Source organism: Miniopterus schreibersii, assembly GCF_964146895.1.
Source record: "Miniopterus schreibersii genome assembly, chromosome: 10".
Lineage (NCBI taxonomy): Eukaryota > Metazoa > Chordata > Mammalia > Chiroptera > Miniopteridae > Miniopterus > Miniopterus schreibersii.
Window position 1 is genome coordinate 12,167,648 of NC_138110.1, and position 27,344 is coordinate 12,194,991.

At 34.8% G+C, this 27,344-nt stretch overlaps 1 protein-coding gene across 3 annotated transcripts in view; it reads right to left on the reverse strand.

Annotated features, from left to right (window-relative positions):
- The window catches only part of RELCH (RAB11 binding and LisH domain, coiled-coil and HEAT repeat containing), a 90,105-nt gene that overhangs the window by 35,866 nt on the left and 26,895 nt on the right, over positions 1 to 27,344 (reverse strand). For all 3 annotated transcript variants that reach the window (XR_013999625.1, XM_081148753.1, XM_081148752.1), the window contains exons 8-13: positions 26,683 to 26,976; positions 24,002 to 24,077; positions 22,821 to 22,916; positions 8,850 to 8,962; positions 5,301 to 5,391; positions 2,570 to 2,641 (exon numbers count right to left, since the gene is read on the reverse strand). Coding sequence is in view for 2 of the 3 variants with exons in the window: in XM_081148753.1 (XP_081004879.1) it covers positions 2,570 to 2,641; positions 5,301 to 5,391; positions 8,850 to 8,962; positions 22,821 to 22,916; positions 24,002 to 24,077; positions 26,683 to 26,976 (742 nt within the window). In the remaining variant the exon portion in view is untranslated. The remainder of the gene's footprint in view (positions 1 to 2,569; positions 2,642 to 5,300; positions 5,392 to 8,849; positions 8,963 to 22,820; positions 22,917 to 24,001; positions 24,078 to 26,682; positions 26,977 to 27,344) is intronic.

The window sequence follows — 27,344 nt, forward strand, 5'->3', positions numbered from 1 at the left end:
AAACTAAATAAATAAATAAATGTCCATCATCTGATGAATAGATAAGCAAATGTGCTATATCCTTATAATGAAATGTTATTCAGTCTTCAAAAGTAATGGAACACTGACATACATGCTACTGCACGGATGAACCTTGAAAACATTATGCTGAGTGAAAGAAGGCAGTCAAAAAGAGAACATACTATATGATCTCATTTATACAAAATGTCTAGAATAGAAAAATCCCTAGAGACAGAAAGGAGATTAGTGGCTTGCAAGGGCAAAGGTGGAAGGGGGAATGGGTCTAGGGTCCCCTTGTATGGTAATGAAGAATGTTTTGAAACTAGAAGTGACGGCTGCACAACATGTTAATGTACTAAACGTCACTGAATGGGACACTTTAAGTGGTTATTTTAACGTTAATGTGAAGGTCACCTCAATAAAAAGAATAAGATTAGGGAAAAACAATTGTTTGACCAGTGGTTTCTCCCTCTTCACTAAAGAATTTGAGGTTAACAGAAGTAACATAAACAGCTCATCATTGTTGTGTAATTCCATTTTTGTACTCTTTTAAAAGAATTTTACAAAAATGGCCCTTTAAGGCAGGGGTCAGCAAACTTTCTGTAAAGGACCAGATGTATATACTCTTTGCTTTGGGTAGCACAAGGTCCCTACTGCAACAACTTAACCCTGCTGTCGTAGTGAAAGCAGACAATCCATGAACAAGTGGGCATGGCTGTGTTCCAGGAAAACTATTTATGAAAACAGGCTGTGGACTAGGTTTGGTGTCCTGGCTGCAGTTTGTTAAGCTCTGCTTTAAACTATAGTTGTTTAAATAAAAGTAAAATAACTGTGATGTTGCCTCATCCTTTCACTCCTTCTAAGCCCTAGACCTACGGGAAGATACCTAAAAGGGCACAGCAGTGGTTCTCATTCTCTGTGGTGGCAAGATTCTCTGAGTCATTTAAAAATCAATGAGCACATCAAACAGATTTGAGTGGGTAATATCTATTGATATTTATCAGATTAGAAATTAAAACTAAGAAATTTTAAAATGTATCAATTTATTTAAAAATAACAAACTCATTAGGTTGATATGAATAATATTTTAATGAAAATAACTTTATAAGACAAAAAAATTGAGAATAATGGTGTTGCTTTACATTTTGTTACAAAATCTCTTTTATATCTGACTTAAAAGAAGATATATAGAGTTTCTTATCTGTTCTGCAGTCAATGGTTGTGATATGTTGTTTTGATTGAAGTATTTTTAAAAATATGGCCTTACAAAGACATATAATTGAAAAAGGGAGGAGTATTTTAATAGCCTTTCTGACAAGAACAGATCTTTTACTTTGATTCTGCACTCAAATTGGACTTGTGGTAGTTCCTTAAATGTTACTTGCAATGTGGAGTCTGAAACCATGATATAGTTCATTGCTAATAAGCTCTTTAAATTCTGACACATTAAATTCCATTGGTCTATCTTGAACTTTGCCTCTAATTTTTACCCATGCCTGATTTTGAGTATTGTCCATTGGTCATTTGAGAAACACTGGACAACAGAGTTATGTAGATGTTCTTCAATACTGAAACATTTATTATAATCTAAAAAAAAAAATCACATTTGTGAGTATCACCACTGATCTCAGAAAAGTGTTTACATACTTAGAAACTGTCAAGCTCATGGTGGCAGATGGAAGTTTTCCAAAATTCTTGTTCTCACTTAAAAGTTCCAATTTTATCACTGGCAATAAATGCTGTCTACTTGTTTTCCTTGAAGCGACAGGTTCATTTCATTCATTTTAATGAAACTGCCTGCCAAATACCAAAGGCTAAATAACCAGAGCTTGCTTGTCAATCAGTGGTCTGTCAAGTAAAATCAGTATCCCATGAAAAAACACAGCTAGTTCAGCTCACAACTCAACCTACTTGGAGTGCTTTTCATAAACTTTGGTATGTGGCAAAAAGGTTCATTATCAGGATTTTCCATTTTATCCCAAAGAATACGAAAAACAGGCATACACAAGAGTAAAGATTTAGTAGAATTTAATAATTTAACTGATTCATCAAATTTTTTTTTAAGTGAAATTGGCTTTTTCTGCAAGTGCATGGTGGTGAGGAATACAATCATTATCAGTATATGTGGTTGTCACTGCCTTACTTAGTGTTAACTGCACTGGCTTTATTTCCCGTTACAACTTTTGCACCAACAGTGTAAACAGTGTTAACAGTGTTAACATAGAGAACAAGACAAAAAATGTTTTGATATTCTTATGAAAACAATTTTAACTCGATGGATCACTTTGAAAGAATGTCAAGGGACCCCTCAGGGTCCTCAGGCCACACTTTGAGAACTGCTGATACAATTGAATATATTTACACTCACGCAAAATCAATGGTTAATGTGTCTATCTGTCTGCAATGCCACATGGTATCAATGTAACCCTTTTCTTTTTGACTCATTTTTTTCTTTTATTAGGACATCATGCCTGAGGAGAATATGGGTTAAACTGTATAAGACACCTGAAAAAAGGTTTCTCTATTATTAAAAGGGAAAAAAGTTTTTAAGAAAAATGACAATGCTTACAGGAAGGTAAGGTGCCAAGGCTCCACAGGATTCCGCCACAAGCAGTCGTCTTTCTGGGTATTTGTGATTAATCTAGAGTGAAACATAAAAGGAGCATGAACAATATACTCTCCCCTCCCAGAGAACACTATTCTTCACACGTCCTAATAAGAACGCAATAAAGCTGCTTTCTCTTCCACCTCTGGGAAGCCCTGTGTGCGCCTGGGTCAGGAATGAGGGCCTGGGAGAGCCCAGGAAGCGAGGCCACGGGGCTGCCTGCTACAGAGAAAAGGGTAAGGGAAGGCGAAAGCCTAGCGAGGTGTCCACTGTGGCTCGCCGGAGGCTAGGCCTTCCTTGAGGTGGGGACAGCTTTCTCCTTCCTGGAAGCATTAGCTTCTCTCCACATTTGGAAACCCAGCTTCTGAATATTATACATATGGTTGATAACGTACGCCAGGAACGACTCATCGGCCCTCTTTTTTACCTAAGGGATTAGGAAGTAAGCTAACCAATGATTTAACCAGAGACCCCTGACTAGTGATCAGGTTTTGTTTTTAAAGCAAGCAGACTTCAATCCATTTATGTTTGCATGTGCACGTGAAGGGGTTCTGCTATTGTGATGACTGCACTGAACTGCAACAAAAAATAACAAAACAATAAAAGACACATACTGGGTTTTGTTCCCATATGTCTTCTTCATAGAATATAAATTTTTCTTTGACAGGAAAAGAAGTATATCTGTTCTCAGATTCCCATATGAAAAGGTGACATAATTCATTAATGTATTAGATGCCTAAAATTAAGAAAAGCAATTATATAGCAATCTATTGGGCAACAAACTGGAGGTATGCGGCTAAATAGATCCCCAATATCCATGTTTATTAGGTTACAGGAGAGGTGATGGTAGAGATATTTATAATTCACATCTTTGAATTAAATTCAGAAACAGTAATCTCCAAGTAGAATGGCTTGGATGTCCAAGTATGCTCTACATAAACTTTCATTTTGCTTTTCTTTAGTCTAGCTTAGAGAGTCTCAAAATTAAATGTACATACAAAAATCAAATATATTTCTATATATTAGCAACAAACAAAAAAAATAAAATTTTAAAAATTCTATTTATAGTAATATGAAAGAGAAAATACTTAGGAATAAATGCAACAAAAAGTACATAAATTATATTCTGAAAACTACAAAGCATTGTGGAAAAAAATTTAAAAGACCTAAGTAAATGGGAAGACATACTAAATTCATGGATTGGAAGGCTTACTATTGTTAGGATGGCAATACTCTCCAAATTGATCTCCAAATTTAATGCAATCCTTATGAAAATTCTAGCTGGCTTCTTTGCAGATATTGACAAGGTGATCCTAAAATTCACATGAAAATTCAAGGGACCCAGAATAGCCAAAAACAATCTTCAACTATGAGAGCCAAGTTTGAGGGGTTGGGGATTATATTTGGGGTGATAAAATTGTTCTAAGACTGATTGTGGTGATAGTTGTGCAACTCTGTAAATATACTAAAAACCCGAATTGTATACTTTAAATTGGTGAATTATATGGTATATGAATTGTACGTCAATAAAGTTTAAAAAGAAAATGGAAAAAATTATTTAAAACATTAAGTGTACATTTGCATATTTGTACAGAGCTGTGTGTGTTGTTTCCAAGTTAATTTGACTTTCCGTGACTAAAGTCTCACCCTAAGTTAATACGTACCATAATCTATAGATGACATAAAAATTGTTAGAGATAATGATGACTATACATAATGTTCACTTTACATACCGAATCCAGATATGACTCCACTAAATTTTAAAGAAAAAAATACTCAAAGAATTTGGAACAGAATTCTAAAAGGCTATATACTTTAATGATATTCCAGAGACTAACATTTTTTTAAGAACAAGTGAACATACTATTATAAAAGATGACCGTGAAATTTATCTTCATAAGAAATACATCTTTTTAAGATGGAAAAATAAGCTGTTTAATTACCTAAACTTCAAGTCTAGAAAGTCAAGATTCTAGATTCTACAGAGAACTGGAATATTAAAATTAAAAATAAAACCAAAAGTATTGTTCACAGTTAGTTGAATTATAAATACAAAAATCTCCTACATCAAAGGTTTACACTTTATATTGTCTCTATATTTTAATATATAGAAGTATACAATATATACAAGATATTATTTCTGTTACCTACCCACCCACTGACAAACACACACACATACCTCTTGCTCTTCCTTGAAGTCATCAGGTACACTCTCATCTCAGGGCTTTTGTATTTGCAGTATCTCACTTCATTCAGATCCTTGCCTAAACATCACTTCCTCAGAGATTCCTTCTCTGACCACCCTTTCTAAAATAGCATTCCCCATCCCTCCCTGGCCCTTATCCTGCTTTATTTTCTTTATAGCTTATAACATTATAAAAAACCACACTGTGCCATTGATTTGTTTAGTCTCATCTCCCTGCTAAGATGTCTCTGTGTTTCATTCCCCACTGTATCCCTAGGGACTACAACAGTACCCGGCACTGGAACTAGTGTCTTAAGTATTTGTTGGGAGAATGAATACTCCAGAACATCCCAGAGCATTCTTAAGCACTATTAAATAACGGTGCTGGGCTATACAAACAGCAGCCTAATTCATATCCCACAAATTTCCCAATGGCATTTAAGAGGACAATATGAACATTTGTGATAAACTAGAATATAATAGCTAGAGAAAACCCCAATAGTGATTTACCTGTTCCCAGCACTGTGGTAAAAGTTCAGCTTCTACACGCGTTGGTCCAACATGACGTGCAAATGCCACACAACCCGTCAGTATCATTTGCCTGAAAATGATACAAATCAGAATTTTTGATATTGCACCCAAGACAACTGGTAGGTAGCTTCTGACAAGGCCCCCGATGGTGTTCATCTCCCGACATCCACGCCCTTGTGTAATTCCATCTCCCTGAGTGTAAACTGTACCTAAGGATTTGCTTTTAGAGAAGGCCAAAGTGATGGATATCACTTCTGAGATTAGGTTACAAAAGTCTGTGACGTCCACCTTGTGGGACTCTCTCTACTGCCTCCTTAGCTGGCATGCTTTGATGAAGTACGCTGCCATTTGGAGGCCTATGTGGCAAAGAACTGAAGGCAGCCTCTAACCAAAGGCCAGTGAGGAACTGAGGCCCAAAAGCCCATGAGAAACCAAATCCTGCCAACGACCAATCATGTGAGTGAGCTCAGAAGCAAATCCTTCCCCAGTTTGGACTTGAGATGACCACAGCTCCAGCCAACACCTTAATTACAGCCTTATAAGAGACTCTGAAGCAGAGGACCCAGATTAGCTGACCCGCACAAGTTATATTCTAAAATGAGTTTATTGTAAACTATTTTCTTTTGGGGTAATTTTTTTTTACAGAACAATATGTAAATAATGACTACAATAACTTCACTTGAACTTAAAAAGAGTATAACATTTTAAATAAGATTTTTCGCTTCAGAATAAAGTTCCATTTAAAATGACTTTAAATAAAGAATTGTGAGTTTTTTCACTTTTGATTGTCTAAGACTCCAAAACCGTAAAACCTGATGGCAGAAAAAATTATGATTTCAACAGCTGTTTAAAGTATCCAACTTCAAAGAAAGCCAAAATAGAATGTTTAATTCATATTAACTATAAAATCAGCACATTAAGCCAAAGAATTGCTCACTGCTGTTTCTCAAAATACGTCAGTTTAACTCAAACTCCAGAATGACACTAAATTTCTATTTAGTTTAGCCAAACTAGCAATAACTCTCAGGTTGAGGAGAAACGACAGAGAACACCTGGACAGCAGTGAGAGAATTGTTGAGCTAGTGCGTCTTCACTGCATACTGCAGTTCCTTCTCACCACAGCCTTGCAACCTGATTCCCCTTTCTGTTTATATCATCGTCTCTGTGCCTATTTCTCAACTTTTCTTTTGCTTTTTATTTCCTTCTATTTTAGGAGGGCGAATTAAGTGAATGAAAGAAAAGTGGAATAAGAAATTCCCAAGCTTTACACACAGAAACTTCAGCTGCCTGCTCCCCAGTGAAAATTTCCTAATACCTGATAATTGTTTTCCCCCCCCATTAGTGTCTTAAAATAATGAGGAGGCTTATACATAGGTTCCATAAATGTTTGATATTTATAATAAATAAACTTTGGTAAAATTTAAGCATTTCGAAGACTTGTAAGAAGTATACACTGTATAAGATTTTAAATCCTGAGTGACCATCACTATACTAGAGATGGACAAACTTGTTGAAGTAATGTAAGGCCCATCAAAACAAACTTCTTAGCACAGTTAAGATTCAAAATTCTAAAAATTATTACAGCTTTGAAATACAGCTGAAAATAGAAAAGGTCAGATGGCTTACAGATTATTAACAGCATTAGAAACAGTCTCCTATGATGGCAAAAATAAATGCTGTTCCTACTTGTGGAAATCATAGGACAGAGATTGTTTGCCTAGTTTTTGACAAAGCTAAGGTTGTGGTGTCAATTATAGTTGTTAGCAAAGAACAGGACCAAAGCACCATTATTAAGCATAAAATTAAGGTTTTTTTTAGGATCTGATCAAAGAAACCTGAGATTTGTTAAGTAAGGAAAAGTGACAACTGATTATATATCAATTAATTAGTCTATTTTAATAAATAATTGTGTTTCTGTAAGGTGAAAGATTTAACTGTGGACACAAGTGCTTAATTCCTGATGTATCGCAACCAAGGTACTTTTGGCCACGAGGGGGCAGCTATTAGCTTTACATGTAGAGTATGAAAATGGGCTACAGGTCTAGAAGCTTCGCCCTTGCAAATCTAAAAATGACAATGTAATAAATGATATTTAATTATTAAGTTACCAAGATAGGGAAGAACATTTTTCAAGGAGAAAATATTAATTTTCCTATACAGCACCATCAAATTGTCCTTAGAAAATTTTCAGTTTGCAGTGAATGAAAATGATACAGTGATTTAATTTCCCTTACTTCATTTTGACTAGAATGTGAGGAATGCTGGATAGATTAATCCTAACTGGATCCTGCAAAGGACACGCTTCTCTACTTGCTCATACATATTTTGGAAAGAGCAGGAAAGAGATATATACTTACAGAGTTTTAAAGCCTATATGACTATTTCATTTTATTTATGATGATTTTATTGAGAGAGTCCTTGTATTTAAAATGTTAAGCTTGATTTGTTTTATAGTTCACTCTTATGATTCTCCAACATTCTCAGAAAAGGTAAAAACAAGTATTGAAATTGCATAAACTTATTTAATCATAAAGTATGATTTCATTGTTTTGCAAAAGTATAAGCAGCCCTCACTGGTATGGCTCAGTTGGTTGGAGTGTCATCCAGTACACTGAAAGGTCATGGGTTCTATTTGCTCAGGGCACATACCTAGGTTTTGGGTTCAGTCCCCAGCTGGGGTGTGAACCAGAGGCATGTTCTCTCTCACATATCAATGTCTGTCTGTCTGTCTCTCTCTCTCTCCCCCTTTCCTTTCTCTAAAATCAATAAACATATTCTCTGGTGAGGATTAAAAACAAAGTATAAGCAAAAATCCTTTTTAAATTAAGATAGGAAATTATAACGTAGAAAAACACTTCAACCGCCAACTTTTATCCAACTGGTGCTTAGCCTACCTCCCCACCCACCAGGATGTTTTGTTCACATTTACACCTGTATTTAAAGGTTTCACTCATGACGTAAACATCTGCCATGGTTCCTCGATAAAATCCCATTCCCTTTTCTTCTGGAAAGTTGACCTTGATATGTGTCTCTGCCCCTCACCACACTCAGGTAGAACCTATTTCTCCACTCGGGAATTCCTGGTTGTGGGCACTTGACTCATGACTAACCAAAAATAACAAAATGAAACAAAACAAACACTGTATCCCTTTAGCCACACACCTATTGGTTTACAGAGAGCTCAGTGAAGCAGAAATTCATATAGTAAATATTTTATTTCTTGTAAAGCATAACTATTAAGAGGCCATTGGGTGGATATTTAGGCAGTCTTAGAAATCAAATGTTGAAGATACATTTGAATTAGAAGTCCAAAGGTAACTAACAAAAACTGTACAAGCTCAACATGAGTAACTGGAATAACAAGAGTGAAAATATTGCAGAGCATTGTGAACATGGCTAGTGTTTCCTGTTTATTAAAATAGATATTGAGGAAAAGGCATTTAGATTAAAAAGCTAATTTTGATGCCAAATTAAAAAAATTAATAAGTCCACATTTTATTTATTCCCTAAAGAAGTAGTCATACCCACCTCTGCTCATCATCTGGCCTCTTGATCAAATTGAAAAGTATGTGGAGCAGCTGATCTCTCTCTTTGGGTTCAGGATGCAGGCATGCTGTACACAGTATGAGGGGGATCAGCTCCTAAAGGAACACCAAGGTGGAAAAAGTCAAAGTAAAAATGCAGTGCAGAATAGTCTTTCTTTTCCCCAGAGTACTCCTAAATGGACATTTAAAGTGAAATAAACTTCAATATGCAAAAGAGCAAATTTTAATTTTAATTTTGTAAGGTTTATATTCAACAGAAAACAATGTGTTGGCTGTGCAGAAAGTGCAGATCGCAACGTAATTAAGTTCCTTAAGATTGACTAGCCTGGTTTTATTATTCAGTATACTTCCCAAGGCCTACTACTTTTTACACTAGATAACATTCCATCTTCCTACAATCTGATAAACTAACTTTAAATTCAGAAGTGTTTTTAAACCAAACTTGTAAAAGTTAACTATATTCTAAAGCTTAAAAAGATAACAGAAACTGAAGACAACTCTTCTCACTTCCAAAAGTATAATATAATCTGTCTTCGTTAAGATTAGATATAACTCATTATTTTGTATCCTTAGCACCTAATTGGTGGCTAACTGAAAAAAAAAAAAAGCTATTTCCACAGCTGTTGAATGCTCTCAGTACTACTACAGACTATCAGTAGAAATGCTTTATGTTGAAATAAAAATTTTAAACAATATTTTGTTTGTGGCACATTCAACATGCAGAGGTAAATTCAATATTTTGTAGGAAAGTAATACACAAAAATTTCTCTCTTTGAAAGAAATATTTGAAAAGTAAAGTTGTTTCATATTTTAATTAAAATAAATCCTTCTAAAGTGTATTTAAAAGATATTAATGTTTCTCATTTTGGAATGGATTTTCAAATCTAATGAGAATAAAAGCCCAAAAATGATAAAATATTTTTGAAGAGAAATCCTCTAAGTCATAGAAACAGTATTTTTCGGATATTTTTTTAAAATCACTACAATGTCATAAGAAGGGCAGAATGATTTCTATTCCCATTTCTTTTTCCCATCTACCTCCCTACCCACCAAAGAGTATCAGCAGATTTAAATAGGAATTGATCACTGTAATAATGAAGAAAAGTTTACACTTTTGGAGAAGTATCTTCCCATTTTGGTGATGCTCCTTCAGAAACATGATATGATGTTTTGAGTTTAGGCTGAAGCTTAATGGCATGACTAGAAGTCCCTTTCCATTATTTCTAAAGTCTTTTTATATATTGTTTTAAAATTATAATTACCTGATACAAATCTTAAATTAAAGGTACAAGGTATAGGTAAGAGGAGCTAAGAATCAATCTGAGAATTTAAAACATTTATCCTGTCATTTTCTATTTAGGCACTTCTGTATGTTTTAGATTAGTGGGTAATTGAAGAGCCAAAGAAATAAATAATTAGGAAAAATAATTTTGCACTGGGAATGGAAGAGTATATATGGATCCTACACTGTCAGGTAATGTTTTCACCACAGGCTTAATATGATGCTTGATGGATTGGTCTTGACTTTGTAGGAGAAAATAAAAGACCTTTTATAAAATATTAGGGTAGGAGACCATTAATTCCAAAAACTATACTAATCCTTAGAGGGTTCCACTTAGGCTGCTAAGAGCCAATGATACTAATGAGAGGACTAAGACATTGCATCATCAGCATATCCCACTGAGAGGAGAACCTTAATGATGAGAAGTAGCTATTCTAGAAGGTACTAACAAAGGGATAATATACTTTAATGCCTAAAAATCAAGCAAGGCCTTAAATAATTTTATTTGTGCTTTTCCCGTAACATCAGATCTTTCTCTCCTGAGGATTTTCTTGCTTCTTAACCCTTTTTCCTACTTTCCTATTATCTCTACATACATGGTGGGGCAAAAGTAGGTTATAGTTGTGAGTATGTGAAACAGAGTTTATTCTTGTATGATTATTTATTAATTATTGTATCATTTTCCATAGGAACAACTGTAAACCTACTTTTGTCCCACCTGGTATATACTCTTATCTTACTCCATTTTCTTCCTACTGTATTCCTCTTTAAAGATAAAGTTATGAAATATAGGTAAGATATTTACTCTAACTGCAAATATATAAATAAACACTGTTTAAAATACATGGTATAATATTTAGCTTCTTCGGCTCAAAACAAGCATACCAAAATGACTGAATTGCTATTTATTCTTTGCGTATACATTTTCTTTTTGTTTTTTTAATTACAAGGCTTAGTGTTCCTCAGTCAAAGAGGAACTTTATGTCGTACATCAGGGGCTGGGAACATCCAGCCCACCAGCTGTATAAGGCCCGAGAAATCATTTGGTTTGGCCCTGCCAAGGCAACCGTAGCTGGGACTTGAAATTCGAAATTCAATAAACTCAATTAAATGTTTGACTAAATATAGCAGGCTAATTTTTAAGTTGATAATTTTGTATGGCCACGGAATATTGTTATAAATACCCAAATGGCCCTCAGCAGAAAAAAGGTTCCCCACCCTTGTACATAAATACAGAGAATCTTATAACTGAAATATGGCTACAGATGTGCTAAACTGAGAACACTGAACCGAGAGCTAGAACTCCTGTCTTGGTTGACTCTTTAGAACCAAAGAACCTAATGAAAATCATAAAACTTCTCTGACTTTTAGTTTCCTCAACTGAAACATACAGGAATTAAGATTAGTGCAGAAATGGAAACTACTCCACATTCATTCTGTAATTTCCTTTTTATTCTTTTTTTAACCCTCACCCAAGGATATTTTTTCCATTGCTTTTCAGACAGACAGAGAGAGAAACATCGATGTGAGAGACACATGGATTGGTCGCCTCCCACTCATGTGCCCACCGGGCAGGGGATTGAACCTGCAATGAAGGCACATGCCTTTGGCTGGAATCGAACCTGGGACCCTTCAGTCCACGGGCCAACACTCTAACCACTGAGCCAAACTGGCCAGGGCTGTAACTTCCTAATCTACTGCTACTGAGATGGTTCATTTTTCCTTCTGAGATCGAAGTTGGCCTCAAGAAGCCTTCTCAGCACACCACTTACCGAAGTATTACTCAACAGAGCCGCCCTTAACAGCCAATCCATAATGACACACGGAGGAAAAGCATTTGTCAGTCCTGGCCCCTTCAACTCTAAAACACTGTGAACTTAGGGCCTTGAAGAAAAATACTTTTCACTTTTCTGAATCACAGTAATAAGTTATATTGCCATTGCTTTTATTTCTTGCTAGCAAATTGAACAACACATGGGAAGTCACTGCCAACAGTTTTTGGTTACTATTTCATGCCTGGAAGGATGGTACCTACTGGCACATGAACGGCTCAGGCAGTTGTAAGTCGGTGTATAAAGCTTGCCAGAGGGTCTCCGCCTCTTACAGGAACACGGAGCCGACAGGAGGCCCAGTGAGCAAAGGAGGAAAACAGTGAACACAGAGGTCTGTTTTTGATACAGCCATCAAGGAGCTTAACTGCTAAGTTATGACTCGTTCCCACTATCTAATTTCTCTATCATTCATTTATTTATTCACAACTTCTATTTGTACCACTCCTGAAATAATGAATTCTGTAAGTATGTGTCTGCTGTGTAGTACATTCACATTTACTGACTGTGAATCATCTTATTCAAGCCTCTGAAGTGTAAATACATCCACGTCAGAATTTATTAAGTCCTTATTTTCCATTTCACACTATTCACAAATTTATCAGTTTGGATCAATATTCTCCCTTTGGTATCATCTCTCCACTTGAAGAAGTGTAGTGGTTTTAAAAATTTTTCTTATAATTCTGAATAAAAGATTAAAAAAGTGGTAGCTGAATTTCCTTCAGAAGGTGATAGTGGTTTTAAAATTTTCTTTAAATGATTAAGTATAAATTAAATGTATGAGAACAATACAGCAATGTTGGACATATCTAAAGCTTAAGAATTTTTCACCTGAAAAAATCCTTAAGCATGTGACGAAAAGGGGCCACATGCTAACCTGCCAAGCTCAGGGAAGGCCTGCAAGGCGGCCTTGCAAACCCAGAGACCTAAAGTAACCACAAAGGATGGTCTGAAATTAAAATTTTAACTAAAAGCAGTTTATGGTGGGTAGTCATGTCCCAGGCTGGCATCTTCCCTGACAAAGGTCAATCTTTACTTTAACTGAGCCTGTCTATTGTCTTTTGCATCTATGATAACATATCTGTTTTCTGGACCCCTCAAAGCACAAGTACCGCTCTGCGGAGACCACAAATCCCCTCATTGTTATTGAGTTAATTGTTGACTGTTAACTATCCTGCATTCACCTACGTAAAAGAAGTATGTGTCTATCATATTACTTTTTATTTAATCCCAGAGATTTTCCTGCTTTCCTTTATCCTGCCTCCCTAATCTATCACCAATGGATTTCACATAACCCACTTTACAGCTCCTCTTTTGATTGTAATATATAAAACAAGGGACAAAATTGCCATTCTCCAGAGCATTATCTCGATCTGTTGAGATTCTACTTCCCAGCACTTGGTGACAGCTGGGCTCAAATAAACTCACAAAGAATTCTTCACAGGTTTCAATGTTTCTTACATTGACAAGCATATTTGATTTAATATCGCATGTTAATAGCAGCCATGGTAAAAACACAAAAGAACACCTATGGCTTTGATATTTTCCCCTGACATAAAAGGTTACTGTGTCCATTTTTTCAAGGCAACAAGAATCTTAAATATTTCAAAATATGCTTTAGCACTTGATATTACTCAATAAATGTGTACTGAAGTGAAAAATAAAACTAATCTCCTACTGATTATTAGAGAGAAAATCAGTGTAGTAATCATATTGTAGAAGGTATTTCAACACTATTACCATGTTAGAAAAGATAATTCTAAGGCTTTTCAAATTCCTTAATTTAAAAGGCTCAGTAATTTGCACTTTACTCCAGTAAATGACCTTTGCTTTACCAATTTTGATTTTTGCAATTTTAATTACAAAGCTAGTTCTTTTTATGAAGAATCTCCCACCCCTTAAAACTTAGATTACTCATAGAATTTTATATGGAATTAAATAGGAAAGGCTTTGAGTATTTTAATTCTCCTTTCAGTTTCACAAGTAAAGCAAAATAACTTCTAATGATAATAAAGAAATCATTTTAGAGATAGTAAATGCCATTAGATTTTATTTTATGAATATTTTTACTCAACTTTCTTAGTTTTATAAAGATTAGTAGTGTGTGTTCAGACTACAAAAACAGAAGGGAAAAAAAGAATCTAAAACAATGTAATAAATATTATGTTGAGGGAGAGATGAGGTAGGAAATGAGAACAAACAAAATTTAACATTAAAAAAGCAAGGAAATGTTGATAAGATAATGGCTCCAAGATCTGTGAAGTCTAAAACAAAAACGGAAATATTACATTTAGCTAGGATGCCAAGGGGAAATGTTTTGAGTACTTCAGGTCAAGAGGCAAAATTCTACAGTTCTAGGAAGTTAACACATTAATCCAATAAATTACAGTTCACTGCTTGCCCTCACTATTCCACTAAAATTATTTCCTGTAACTCCAGCTTTGGTTAAAAATTTTAGATAGTTGTTACTTTAAATTTTTCATCTAGTCTTTTGCCTAGGAACTAAGCAATAATGAATTACAATTTAAAATCAAGTACTGACCCCCTCTGATTTAGATTTTCAGTTGAAACTTGTCAGGTTGTTGATGGTAACATGAAAAGAAAAAAATAAAGAACTCGAAAAGACTCACATAAGGAAGAAACAAGATTACTCACCTCTGGAAAAGTTCTACACTTCAAGGGCTGCTAAAATATATATTCTTAGAATTACTAATGTTAGATGGGCCAGGTACAGAAACTCAGGTACAGAAACCTGAGTATAGAGACTCACCAGAGCAGAAAGCTCCAGATGCCTAGCAAGGGGCAAAACTGGGAAAACAAGAACCTTGCCCCCAGGGTAACCTGTCCTCTCCCTCCATACCACTGGCCAAGCGTTTAGACCCCTGAGCATTTCCTCCCTAAAGATAATATCTAGGCCTCAGTTAGATTTCAGTTCCAGGCCCCAAAATGTAGCAAAACCAGGCAAGTGGAGCCTTGGCTGCCTCTGGACCAGCTGCATTGACTAATGACCCCCTGCCCTGGCACCGACCGGTGGAAGACCACAACCCTGAAAAAGCACCCCTGGAAAGCTGATGTGTACTTTATTGAGTCATTCCCGTGAGGCCTAAGATTCCCACCTGCAAGAAAGAGGTAAATACACTCAGGACAGAGGACTCAGGGGATGCTCCCCCTAGGGCAGAACGCCAGTACCATCTCCATCCCCCTTCTTCCCTCCGAGGGGACCCCATGAGATTTGCAACTGAGGGAGCAATGGGCAGTGACAGCTGGTCCCAGGCTTACCCCCTGAAACTGTATCCAAAGGCCCTTCTCTCTCTCTCTGACTTCTCAGGGGGCCAATACAGCCCAGCCAGGCTCTCCTGCTGCTGCTTCTGTGCTCTTCCTTGTTTCACTGTCCCAAGTACATTTTTGCTGCCACCATGGACCCAATACCCTTTGACTCACTGCTGGTTAGTCCTTCCCTTTGGATAGCCCCATCCTCATTTCCTTAAATGAATTCAATTTTTCTTTATCTGCTGTCTGAGATGGCTATTTAACCTGCCCGCACACCATCAACTTTAACCTTTCAATTAGTATCTATAATTCCTGGGGCGCAACCTTTAGGAGGCCTCAGTGAAACACTCAGATGACTTGTAAGCTGATACTGCTAAAGAGCATGTGATTTATTCCCAAAATTCACACACACACATACACACACACAAAACAGGTTAAGAAGATGAACCAAGCTTACCTACTTTACAACTATCTGGGACTATTACTACAAATAAGTTAACAAAACTTACCATGGGACAAATATGACACTGTGAAAGGGCAAAGTTTGGTTTTCCAGAAGATGAGCAGGTCTTTAGAGTTACTAACTACTTTAAAAATTTTAGAGAATTGGTTCTCTCCTTTGCCCCCCACCTCTTTTTTACAGCTTTAATGAGATATATTTTCTATGCCATAAAATTCATCCATTTCAAGTATACATTCAGTAATTTTTAGTATGTTCAGAGTTGTGCAACCACCACCAATCTAACTTTGAAACATTTTCAGCATCCCCAAAGAAAGCTTGCCATTTCCTTTAGCCCCACCCCGATTCAAAGCACAGGCTTCCTTCATTACTTTTCCAACTTAGTTAATTGATGGTATATAGTTCCTTGGCACAGAATTAAAATAAAAGTTAAATTTAGATATATCATTATAAAAATCCTTTTAGAAGTAATCCTTTACGAAATCTTTCTTTTAAATTACAGAATCTCCCCTTCAAATGCATTTATAGCAGAGTCTATAAAAAAATAAACTTATTCAGCCTATTTACTATATATATAGATAAATGACAAGTATACTTATTCCATTATTGGTTTGAAAGATTCAAATTCTTCAACCACCTCATGAAAGTGAACTACTATATAAGCCACATTTAGAAAATTAGTTCATCATATTTTTTTCTTCCAAAATGAACAGGCAAGGAAGGCTTTTTAAATATAAGCTTGTAAAAAGTGATTACAATTACCTCAAAGAACATGAATTTTCCCCCCCACTTTTTAATCATCTCTGAAATTGGTACCTTACAATGAAAAGCATGTCATAATTTATTTGAAATTATTTCTTTTTTTCTTTAAAAATGTTTTTAATGATTTTTTAGTGAGAGAGGAAGGGATAGGGGGAGAGAGAGAGAGAAACATTGACCGGCTGCCTCCTGCACACTCCCTACTGGGGATCAAGCAGCAACTGGGGCATGTGCTGTGACCGAGAATTAAACTGGTGACCTCTCGGTGCATGGGACGACTGCTCAACCAACTGACCCACACCAGCCAGGGCACTTTTTCTTTCTTAAAAGTACATCAATGTTATAATCAATGGAATCTTAGATTTGTAATATGGTATACTGAATTTAGAAAATGGTGTAATTATGACCTGAAGGTTGAGTGAGGTGGTTTGCATTCTTTTAAAAAACAAAAACCAATAACACTAATGTCTATATTCACTGTGCTTTTCACTTTTATAAAAAATTAAAAAGTTTAATTTATTAGGCAGTTTTAATTAACCTTTATGTCATTTCCTTTAAAACAATTGGTCACAAAATCAACTGAATGGGTCATGAAAACCACTTTTTATTGTTTATTTAGGTATATTCTTTATTGTTTTAAAATATTTATAAAATCTTTGATACTATCTTTTAACTTTTTGTAATTAGTGAAAACAAGATTTAATTTGTAAAACTTTTATATTAATTATATATATGTAATTTATGCTAGCACATGATGTAAATGTCTTTCATAATGAGTATACATGGTCAATAAAGTTTGAAAAACACTAATTTAAAACATGTTACAAGACTATTAAAAGACTAGCTGTTAGACAAGCCTTAAGTTGAGAAATTTCTTTATATATTGATATAGAAAGATACAAGAACATAATGTTACATGGAAAAATGTAAAGTGGAGAATAGTGTATATGGTATGGTATTATGTGTGTAACGTCATGCAAAAAAGATGATATATTTGAGTTGGTTTACATATGCACAAAATATCTCTGAAAATACAGTTCTACAATAGTTGGAGACTTCTATACCCCAGTTTCAATAATGATAGAACATCTAGACAGAAGATCAGTAAGGAAATAGGTAACTGAACACTATAAAACAACTAGAACTAAAAGATATACATATATATCCATATATATCTGTGTATATATGTATATATACACACACACATATATCTGTATATATATATATACATATACATATATATATATATGTACACACACACACACACACATATACACACACAGAACACTCTACCTGAAAACAGCAGAATATACATTCTTCTCAAGTGCACATGGGACATTCAAGGATAGACTATATGTTAAGTCACAGACAATTCTCACAAATTTTAAAAAGATTGAAATTGTACAAAGTATCTTCTCCAACCACAATGAAATGAAATTAAAAATTAGTAACAAAAGGGAAACTTGAAAAGTCACAAATCTGTGGATATTAAACAACACATTTTAACCAATGGGTAAAAAAGAAATCAGTAAGGAAATTAGAAAATATTTTGAGATGAATGAAAATGAAAAACACAACATGCCAAAACTTATGAGATGTAGCAAAAGTAGTACTCAGAGGGAAATTTATAGCTATAAATGCCTACAATAAAAAGAAGCAAGATCCCAACTCAACAACTTTGCTTTTCAACTTATGAAACTAGATAAGGAACAAAATAACCCAAGGCCAGCAGAAATAAGAAAATAAAATGTAAAGATTAGAGCAAAGATAAATGAAAACATACTGAGAAAAATCAATAAAATAAAAAGTTATCTGAAAAGATCAACAAAATTAACAAACCTTTAGCTAGACTGACTATGAAAAAAGAGGATGCAAATAACTACAATCAGAAATAAAGGAGGGGACATTAGTACCAACCTTATAAAAATTAAAAGGATTATAAGTGAACACCACAAATAACAGTTCACCATCAAATAAATAATCAAGATGAAATGAACTAATTCCTAGCATCACATAAATTACCAAAACCAACTGGAGAAGAAATAGATCATCAACAGACCTATAACAAGCAAAGAGATTGAATCATTAATAAAAAGAGTCCCAACAAAGAATAGTTTCAGAATCAGATGGTTTCATTGGTGAATTTTAAAACACATTTAAAGAAGAAATACTGGTCCTACTCAGACTCTTCCAAAAAACTATAAGAGGATGAACAATTTGAAACACAATCTATGAGGCTAGCACCAGCCTGCTAGCAAAACCAGGCAAAGCACAAAAAAAGAAAACTACAGACCAATATCCCTTATGAATTTAGGCGCAAAAATGCACAACAAAATACTGCCAAACCCTACAACACATTAAAAGGATTTCACACCGTGACCAAGTGGGATTTGTCCCAGGAATGTAGGGGTAGTTTAGCATATGAAAAACCACTCAATCTATTACACTACATGAGTAGGAACAAAAGGAAAAAAGTCATCATCTCAATCAATGTAGAAAAAACATTTGACAAAATTCAACATCTCATGATAAAAACACTCAGCAAACTAAGAATTAAAAAAAATTCCTTAATATGATAAAGGGCATTTATGAAAAACCCACTGCTAGTATCATACTTCGTGGTGAAAGACTGAAAGCTTTCCCCCTAAGATCAGGAACAGGATGATATCTGCTCTCTCAAAACACTGCCGTTCAACACTGAACTGGAAGCCTACCCACACCAACGAGCAAGAGAAAATAATAAAAGTATTCCAGACTGGAAAGGAAGAAGCACAGCTATCTCCATTTGCAGATAATGTGATTCTACACATAGAAAATCTCATGGAATCCACAAAAAAACTACTAGAGTTAAGAAACAAATTCAACAAAGTTGCAAGGTACAAGATCAATACACAATTATCAATTTTGTGTCTAGATACCAGCAATGAACAACCTGAAAAGGAAATTAAGGAAACAATTCCATTTATTATAGCATCCAAAAGAATAAAATACCTAGGAATTTAAACTAAGTGAAAAATCTGTGCACTACAAACTTCAAAACATTGCCAAAAGAAATTAAAAACAAATAAAAAGAATCCCATGTTCACATAATGTTAGAATGGCAATACTCGTCAAAGTAATCTACACATTTAGTACAATCCATATCAAAATTCCAATGACCTTTATTGCAGAAATGAAAGCTGAGCATCAAATTCATATGGGCCTGCAAGGGGCCCTGAATTGCTAAAAAGTATTAAAAAAGAAACAAAGCTGGATGTCTCATACTTCCCAATTTCAAAACTTACCATAAAGCGATAGTAAACAAAAGTGTGGTACAGGCATGAGGATAAACATAAAGACCAACGGACAGAACTGACAGTCCAGAAATAAATCCAAACGTACAGCCGATTGATTTCTGACAAAGGTATCATGGCTGCTGAATAGGGAAACAATTTTCTCTTCAACAAATGGTGTTGGGACAACTGGATAATCATTTGCAAAGAATAAAGTTGGACCCCTGCCTCACTCATATATAAAAATAACTCAGAATGGATCAATGACCTAAATATGAGCTAAAGCTATAAAACTATTAGAAGAAAACATAAATCAGGTAAATATTCCCGACCTCAGGTTTAGCAACAAATTCTTAGACTTGATACTAAAAACACAAGCAACAAAAGAATGTGAAAAGACAACCTACAGGATGGCAGAATGTATTTGCAAATCATATATGCGATATGGTTTCAATATTCAGAACTGTAAAAACTGTTACAACGCAAAAACAAAGACAATCCAACTTTAAAAATGGGCAAAGGACTGGTAAGAATACACTAGAAGCTAATAAAATTTATTGCATGTGAGAAGGTGTCACAGGGACAGAAGAACAGAGTTTTTGTTGTATATCTTTTTATATTTAAAAAATGTTAAAACATGTGAACATATTACTTAATCAAAACTTAAAACCCTGTTTCCAATGTCTTATTTATTTGATTAGCTAGTATATTACTATGACCAATCAGTTTACCAAAGGACTTTTTTTGTTGTTAATCATCACCCTCAGATATTTTTTCCACTGATTTTTTAGAGAGACTGTAAGGGAGGGAGGAAGGGAGGGGGGGAGAGAGAAACATTGATGTGAGAGAGACACATTGGTTGGTTGCCTCTCACACGCACCCCAACCAGGGCAGGGGTTCAAAGCTGCAACCCAGGCATGAGTCCTTGACCTGGAATTGAACCCATGACCCTTAGGTGTGCAGGCCAACACTCTAACCATTTAGCCACACCAACCAGGGTCTGAAGGACATTTTAATTGTATTTACATACCAATAAAAGGCTTATACTGATAAGAGGATATATAAAACTTGAGAAATTTTTAACATAGAAACCCACACTTGAAACCTAGGTTCATATTAACCATTGTCACCCCAATAAATTCAATAAAAATAAATAAATATAATTATATATAATAAAAATAAAAAACAAAATCAAAATATTAATCCTTTAATCACAAGACCTTTATAAAAATATAGATTTAAAGAACTAAGGTAATATTTTGAACAATAAAAAATTTTTTAAAATAATTAAAAATAAATAATAAGGTAATATATTAAATAAAAGTAACCCAATATCAAAGGATAAAGTGAAATAAAAGTTTTATCCTTTTATGCTCTGGCATTGGTTTCAAAGCAAATCAAGTTATACTTCTTTATTTACCAATTTAATTTGGAGGAAATACAACTTTGGTATACAATAAATGGTAAATTTTCTGATAAAACAGAATGAGGTAAAAATAATTCAATAAAAAAAGGTACATGATCAGTTCTTCATGAAATTATAAGTATATAAATATTTTTAGATATAAAAAACTTAAAATCAGCCAGAAAAGTAAACATCATACCACAAATAAAATATGTATGTTTGTTTACATGTATGGATATGTACATGTTTTATATATATTTATATATATAATATATCTGATTACTGATGATGCAAGTTTATCAACACTTCATGCAGTACAATCAGGTTTTAGTGGTAGAGTATTTTATGATAAAAAAATGGAAAAATTAAAATAAAAAAGCTTATACTGCATCTCATAACAATTAGATTTTGGAGGTATTTAAAGATTACATTAAGGAAACATAGTAAAAGGGATACAAACATTAATGCACTGCATGGATTATGTTACAAGCTGAAAAAAGAAAAGAAGCTCAAACAGCATTCTGACAGGCAGAACTGCAAAACAATCTGAAATTGCACACTGATCCTTCAAGACATAGAAAATTTTCCATATTTATTAATACCTCATGACTATATTTAAATAATAGGTAAAATAATACCATTGGTAAGAAAAGCCATTTTATCTTTTTAAGTTAAAAATATCTATAGGAATAAAAAAGTTTTAAAGCTCTACAGATAACTTTTCTTGAGGATCAGTACAAATTTCTTGTGCTGAACAGATAAGGATAAGCTTTATATGGGTTTTGCCAATGCACTGTGTACCTATCATACTGTAGGTCCCATGAATTATGGTTAAAACCAGTGGTAAATATTAAGAAGATAACAGGAGAAACTTATATGAAACATTCTAAAATATTCCTAACTCAATTTTTATAAAATATTTTGTGAACTGTTAAATGAGGTTACAAATAACTTTTCATTATTGGCTTTTATTGGCTAAATACAACTGTAAAGATAACTTTCTATAGTATTTATATCTCATAGCCTGTGTGCACTAAAATATATATCTCATAACATAGCCTGTGTGCACTAAAATATAAATGTATTCTGAATATTTAAAGCATCTGTCAGTAACAGGTAAGGTATAAGAAAAACAAAAAAGGTACTTTCAAAAGTTATTATAGTCAATATTATAACATTCCTATCATCATAAGACAAGTGTGGTTATTGCCAAACAAATATAATAAAACTAACATTTATAATAGGTAACTATAAGTACATTTAAGAAAACAGTTACATTTTTAGTCCCTATTGATTTTCAATACAGAGTGTCTATTTCTGTAGACATACCGAGCATATTATATCAAGAGTGGAGATAAAATAAATTAGTTAACTGGTAATGTAAAAAACGGACAGTGTTCATGGCACATAAATGGACCTACAGTAATAGTTAGTGTTGCAAAAGCTAGTGATGCTTTAAGCAAAACTGAAACAACATGAGCACCATGCAGTTTTACTGAACTCACCTGACAGAGGTGTAAAACCATTCTCTAGGAGCAGAGATGCATGCACAAAAGTAAGAATATGATTGCCAGTAATAGACTTTAACAAAATAAAAACATAACACTAAACTTCAAAATGACAAAGAATGGACAACATGATGAGATCACTGGGATGAAATACTTTTATGTGTCTCACCTCTCTCTTTGCTAGCAACACATTAGGAACAATGTGTGGTAGGCAGCGTCCCAGCATTAACATGACACTTTTCTCACTGTCTGCAATCCGAGACACCTAGAAAACCAAAGACTTAATAAATTATGACAGCAGAGAACTTTTATGAATGATGGTACCTAAAGTTCACGCTTTAAACCTTGTCAGCTCTGCTCCAAACACACATCCAAAATTATAGCTTACAGTGATGATGGTGGTAAACAATAACAATTGCGTTCCCAAACAAGATAAACATTTCTGTAGGCCAGAAATGGATCAAAACCCAGTAAGAAGCAAGCATGAAGACAGGTGCTTCAGTTCTGGGAACAAGTAGGGATAATACAGGGCTGGGGCAGCTTTGCCTAAGCAGATAGTTTGTATAATGAAGCTGCACATAAGGGGAGGCCCAAGGAGGCTGACCCAGTCTTACAAAGAGGATTGCCAGAACTGAATCCAAGCCATCCTCTAGCTCTTTCATATTCTAGTGAATTGTGGGACAGAAGCCCAGGGGAGGTCAAGTGGAATCAACCATAAAACAGCTAGAAAGGGAGGGGAAAATATAAGGATAGGAGAAAAATAAAATAAAATAAAATAAAATAAAATAAAATAAAATAAAATAAAATAAAATAAAATACCCCCTGCAGATGAGCCTGCAACAGTTAGATACACTGGTTTTCTGAATTATACCAAAGAGAGGCACATAATCCTATGTTAGTAGACATAACAAATTAAAAATAGACTGCAAGAGCCCGGCCGGGCATGGCTCAGCGGTTGAGCGTCGACCTGGGATCCAGGCGATCAGGGTTCGATTCCCGGTCAGGGCACATGCCCGGGTTTCGGGCTCAATCAATGACTCTCTCATCATTGACGTTTCTATCTCTCTCTCTCCCTCTCCTTTCCTCTCTCTGAAATCAATAAAGATATATTTAAAAAAAAAAAATAGACTGCAAGAAGTCACTTTAATACTAAACAAAGCTTTAATCCAAAGAATAGAAATAATCAACTACCCTCCTTAAAGGTTAAGTATTTTAGGAACTATTTCCTAAAGCGTTATTTTAAAGAACAGATTTGTGTTTGAAATAGTATAATCACAGCTGTTTTTGGATGAGATGCTAAGAAAAACTGAATGTTTTAAGAAAGTTGCAAGAATATTTGGTATAATTTACCTCTGATCCTAAACGACTATCGGCTGACATTCGACAAAAAGAGAGCAGTGCTTGGTGGAATGCAGGAGACAGTTTCCTAGAAGAAAATATTGGATGAAAAGGGGACAATACCAAACAGTTACCACTGGTATTTAAGGAGAGAGTCAGTCACATGTTGTAACTCTCATTCCGGAGTTAATCCTACCCCACACATGTTAATTGGATTTCTCAGCCACCAATGACTTGAAGGACACTTCTCTGCTGAATTATCCAGGGGGGGAAATCAGCAATAAGTGTTGATCTTAGAATAGCTTGATGGTATGTGAATGAACAGCCTGTAAATGCTAGTGGATCAAACCTGAAGTCGTATAGCAGGTCAATGACTACACAAAGTATCTGCCCGATCTGAAAAGAGAACTTTTTTCTCCCCAGTTCCCAATGGTCCCAGAAAGGTAAACAGTGGATACAAAGGTTGATCTGGTATGTGGCTGAGAGGAGTTAGTTTTGCAGATCTATATAATGATAATGATAAACCTTAATGTTAGAGATCTACATAAAAGAAGTAAAATTTAAGGTAAGTTTAGGAGAAGCACATTCAACATTCATGTTATATTTTAAAGTGTTTTTTGTAATTGAAAATATTAACCTATTTATGTTTCTAAAATAATACTTGTCTCTCTATGTAGCAGTATTTGTAAAATTATAACTATGTTTTGTACTTTATGTGCTCAGTCTACAAGAAAAAGAGCTACCACCAAAAATGACATATTAGAGGTTCTTTAGTACACACCACCAAGTGGCACTCAGTAATTTCTGTGATTATAGAGCTAGAGTGGTGTGCCAAAGCTTGAGCTCTTTCCTTCGCCCATATTTTCAGCGGAGGGGGCCATAATCTACTCAACTGCCCAAGCCAGAAATCTCAAATCAGCCTTTATACTTCCTTTTCTTTTAACTCCCAACTAAATCAATCTTCATCGTCCAACTACTTGGCAAATCTATCCACTTCTTTCCAATACAAAGCAGGCCTCGGTCATCTTTTACTTGGATTCTTCCAATAGGTACTCTCTTCGTCTCCTTTCCTCCAGTCGTGCTACCCTCCAATTACCTCCACCCTAGAGTACTCTTTCTAAAACTAAAGTACCATCATGTCCTAACTCTCTAAAGTGAGCTAACATAGGTTGTCTGACTTAGTCTTTGCTTAATTCTCCAATTTCATCTCCTGTCAGTCTTCTCCTTGCATTCTTGCTTAAACCACACTAAACTCTTCTTAGTTCCCCAAAGCACCGTCTTCTTGCATATGCTGTTCTGCCTTGGTAGGAACACTCTTCCTCTCACCTCTTTGCTTGGCTAACTCATACTTACTCGTCAGGTCTCAGGATGGATAACACTTCTTCCCTGAAACTGTCCCTGCTGACAACTAGTTTGGTGCCCTGACTGTATGTTCCCACAGCAAGCTGAACTTCTCTTATATTACTACTTTTCATACTTTATTGTCTGATTGTAGGTCTCTCTCATACTGTAAGGTTCATGACTGAGGGGATTTCCATATATTTTGCTTACCATTATATTCCTTGTTAACATTGCCTGGCACATAGTTAAGAGCTAAAACAATTAGTTGAACAAATTTAACAATCATCTTTCTCCAGAGAGTGGCTTTTGAATATCAAAAGATAATGAAAGTATTACTACCAGTGAAGAAGTGCTACAAATGGCATTGTTGTTGAGTATCAGAACATAGATTTTTTATGACTATATCTTATCCATAGTAAAATAAATGCACTATTTCAACTCTGTAAGCTCCATAATATCTAAAGAAATAATATACCTAGTAGGTACACAAAAAGTTGTGGTTCATGAGTGGAAAGCTCTGCTTAAAAACCAACCAACCAATCATTTCTCCCTAACAATGAGTATCTACCCATAAGCTGCGCTTTCCTATCAATCCCAAGGCTGGGTGTACTATCCCTCTGTTCAACAGGAGGAGGGCTTGACTTTGAGACTCACAATGCAGCATAGGATGTTTGTGAGGATTAAGTTAGTTAGTGTACACAAACATTTAGAACTGTGTCTAACATATTAAAAAGAGTTCAATAAATAGACCTTTCTTAAATTTTTTTCACATTATAATCTAAACAATTTTTAAATTGTATTTCGTCTCTTTCACTAGAAAACACGATCATGAAGGGTAGAGGCCATGCTTTTGCCATCTGAGTTCAATCACTGCGACCCAATAAAAATTAAATAACTGAATTAAGAGACTATTAATGATACATTATTAGTAATAGAAGCAGGCACAGGAAAAAGAACTAGGAGTAAACACTATTCCCTCTTTATCACAGGCAACTATGCAGTGCCAAAACCTCTTCTGAGTCTGACAATAACAGCAATAGAGAAAAGGTAAAAAGCACTGGGTAAAAGTGTTTGCAGTACGTAGTAAAATGCACATCATTTACACATTTAAGTACTTAGCTAAGATAGAACCTGCCCCATTTATGGTTTATGCCCCTTTAATATACTTTATCTTAGTAATTAGTTTTGATATCCCTTTTTTGTGACATGTACTTTGCTATGTGTTAATGGCAATGTAAAAATTAATGCATCTGATCTGCAAAAGTAGTTCAAGTAAAAACTGAAGCTCTTCTAGTCTGCCAATGCACTAAAGAGCGGAAAGATACGTTTGAAAATAAAGGATGCATACTAACCTATTGGGTTTATCAAAATGGACTGTGTTTTTACTTGATGAAGAAGAAGATGGCATGCCTTCTCTTTCTCTCCTGGGTAAGGAGTTTGGGAAATTCTCTTTAGGAACAGTGGAATCAACTTCATCTGATTTTGAAGGATGGATATCCTTGTTTTTCCCCTCATCTGAATTATTTATAACTGGTTTCTGACCACTGTCTTCAGAGTCTTTGTGAAGAGAATGATCCAAAGGAGGTTGAACAGAGTCACAAATTACTGGGATAGCGTAGTGTTCATTTTTGAGAAAGTCCATTTCACTGTACAAAGAAAGAGAAATTATCAGACAAGTGTACTTTCAAAAACTTTGGGAATAGCATAAACCTCATAATGGGTTTGGTGCCTTAAAGTGTAACATAATAGAAAATGGTTTGGCAACTGATTAATCTTTTCCGTAGCATACATACTGATGCTTCATATACCTAAAAGCTATAAACTTTTACCAAAGCAGCATAAAAATGGCCTTATAAATTGCTCTGGATTAACACTTAACTTTGTTTCTTCATTTGCAAAGACAGATAATTCCATCAACCCACAGGAGTATTGTAAGAATTAAATGAACAATGAATGAGAAATTTGTATAACTCTAATGTGAATTTTATTGATATTAACTCAGGGGAAGTAAAAA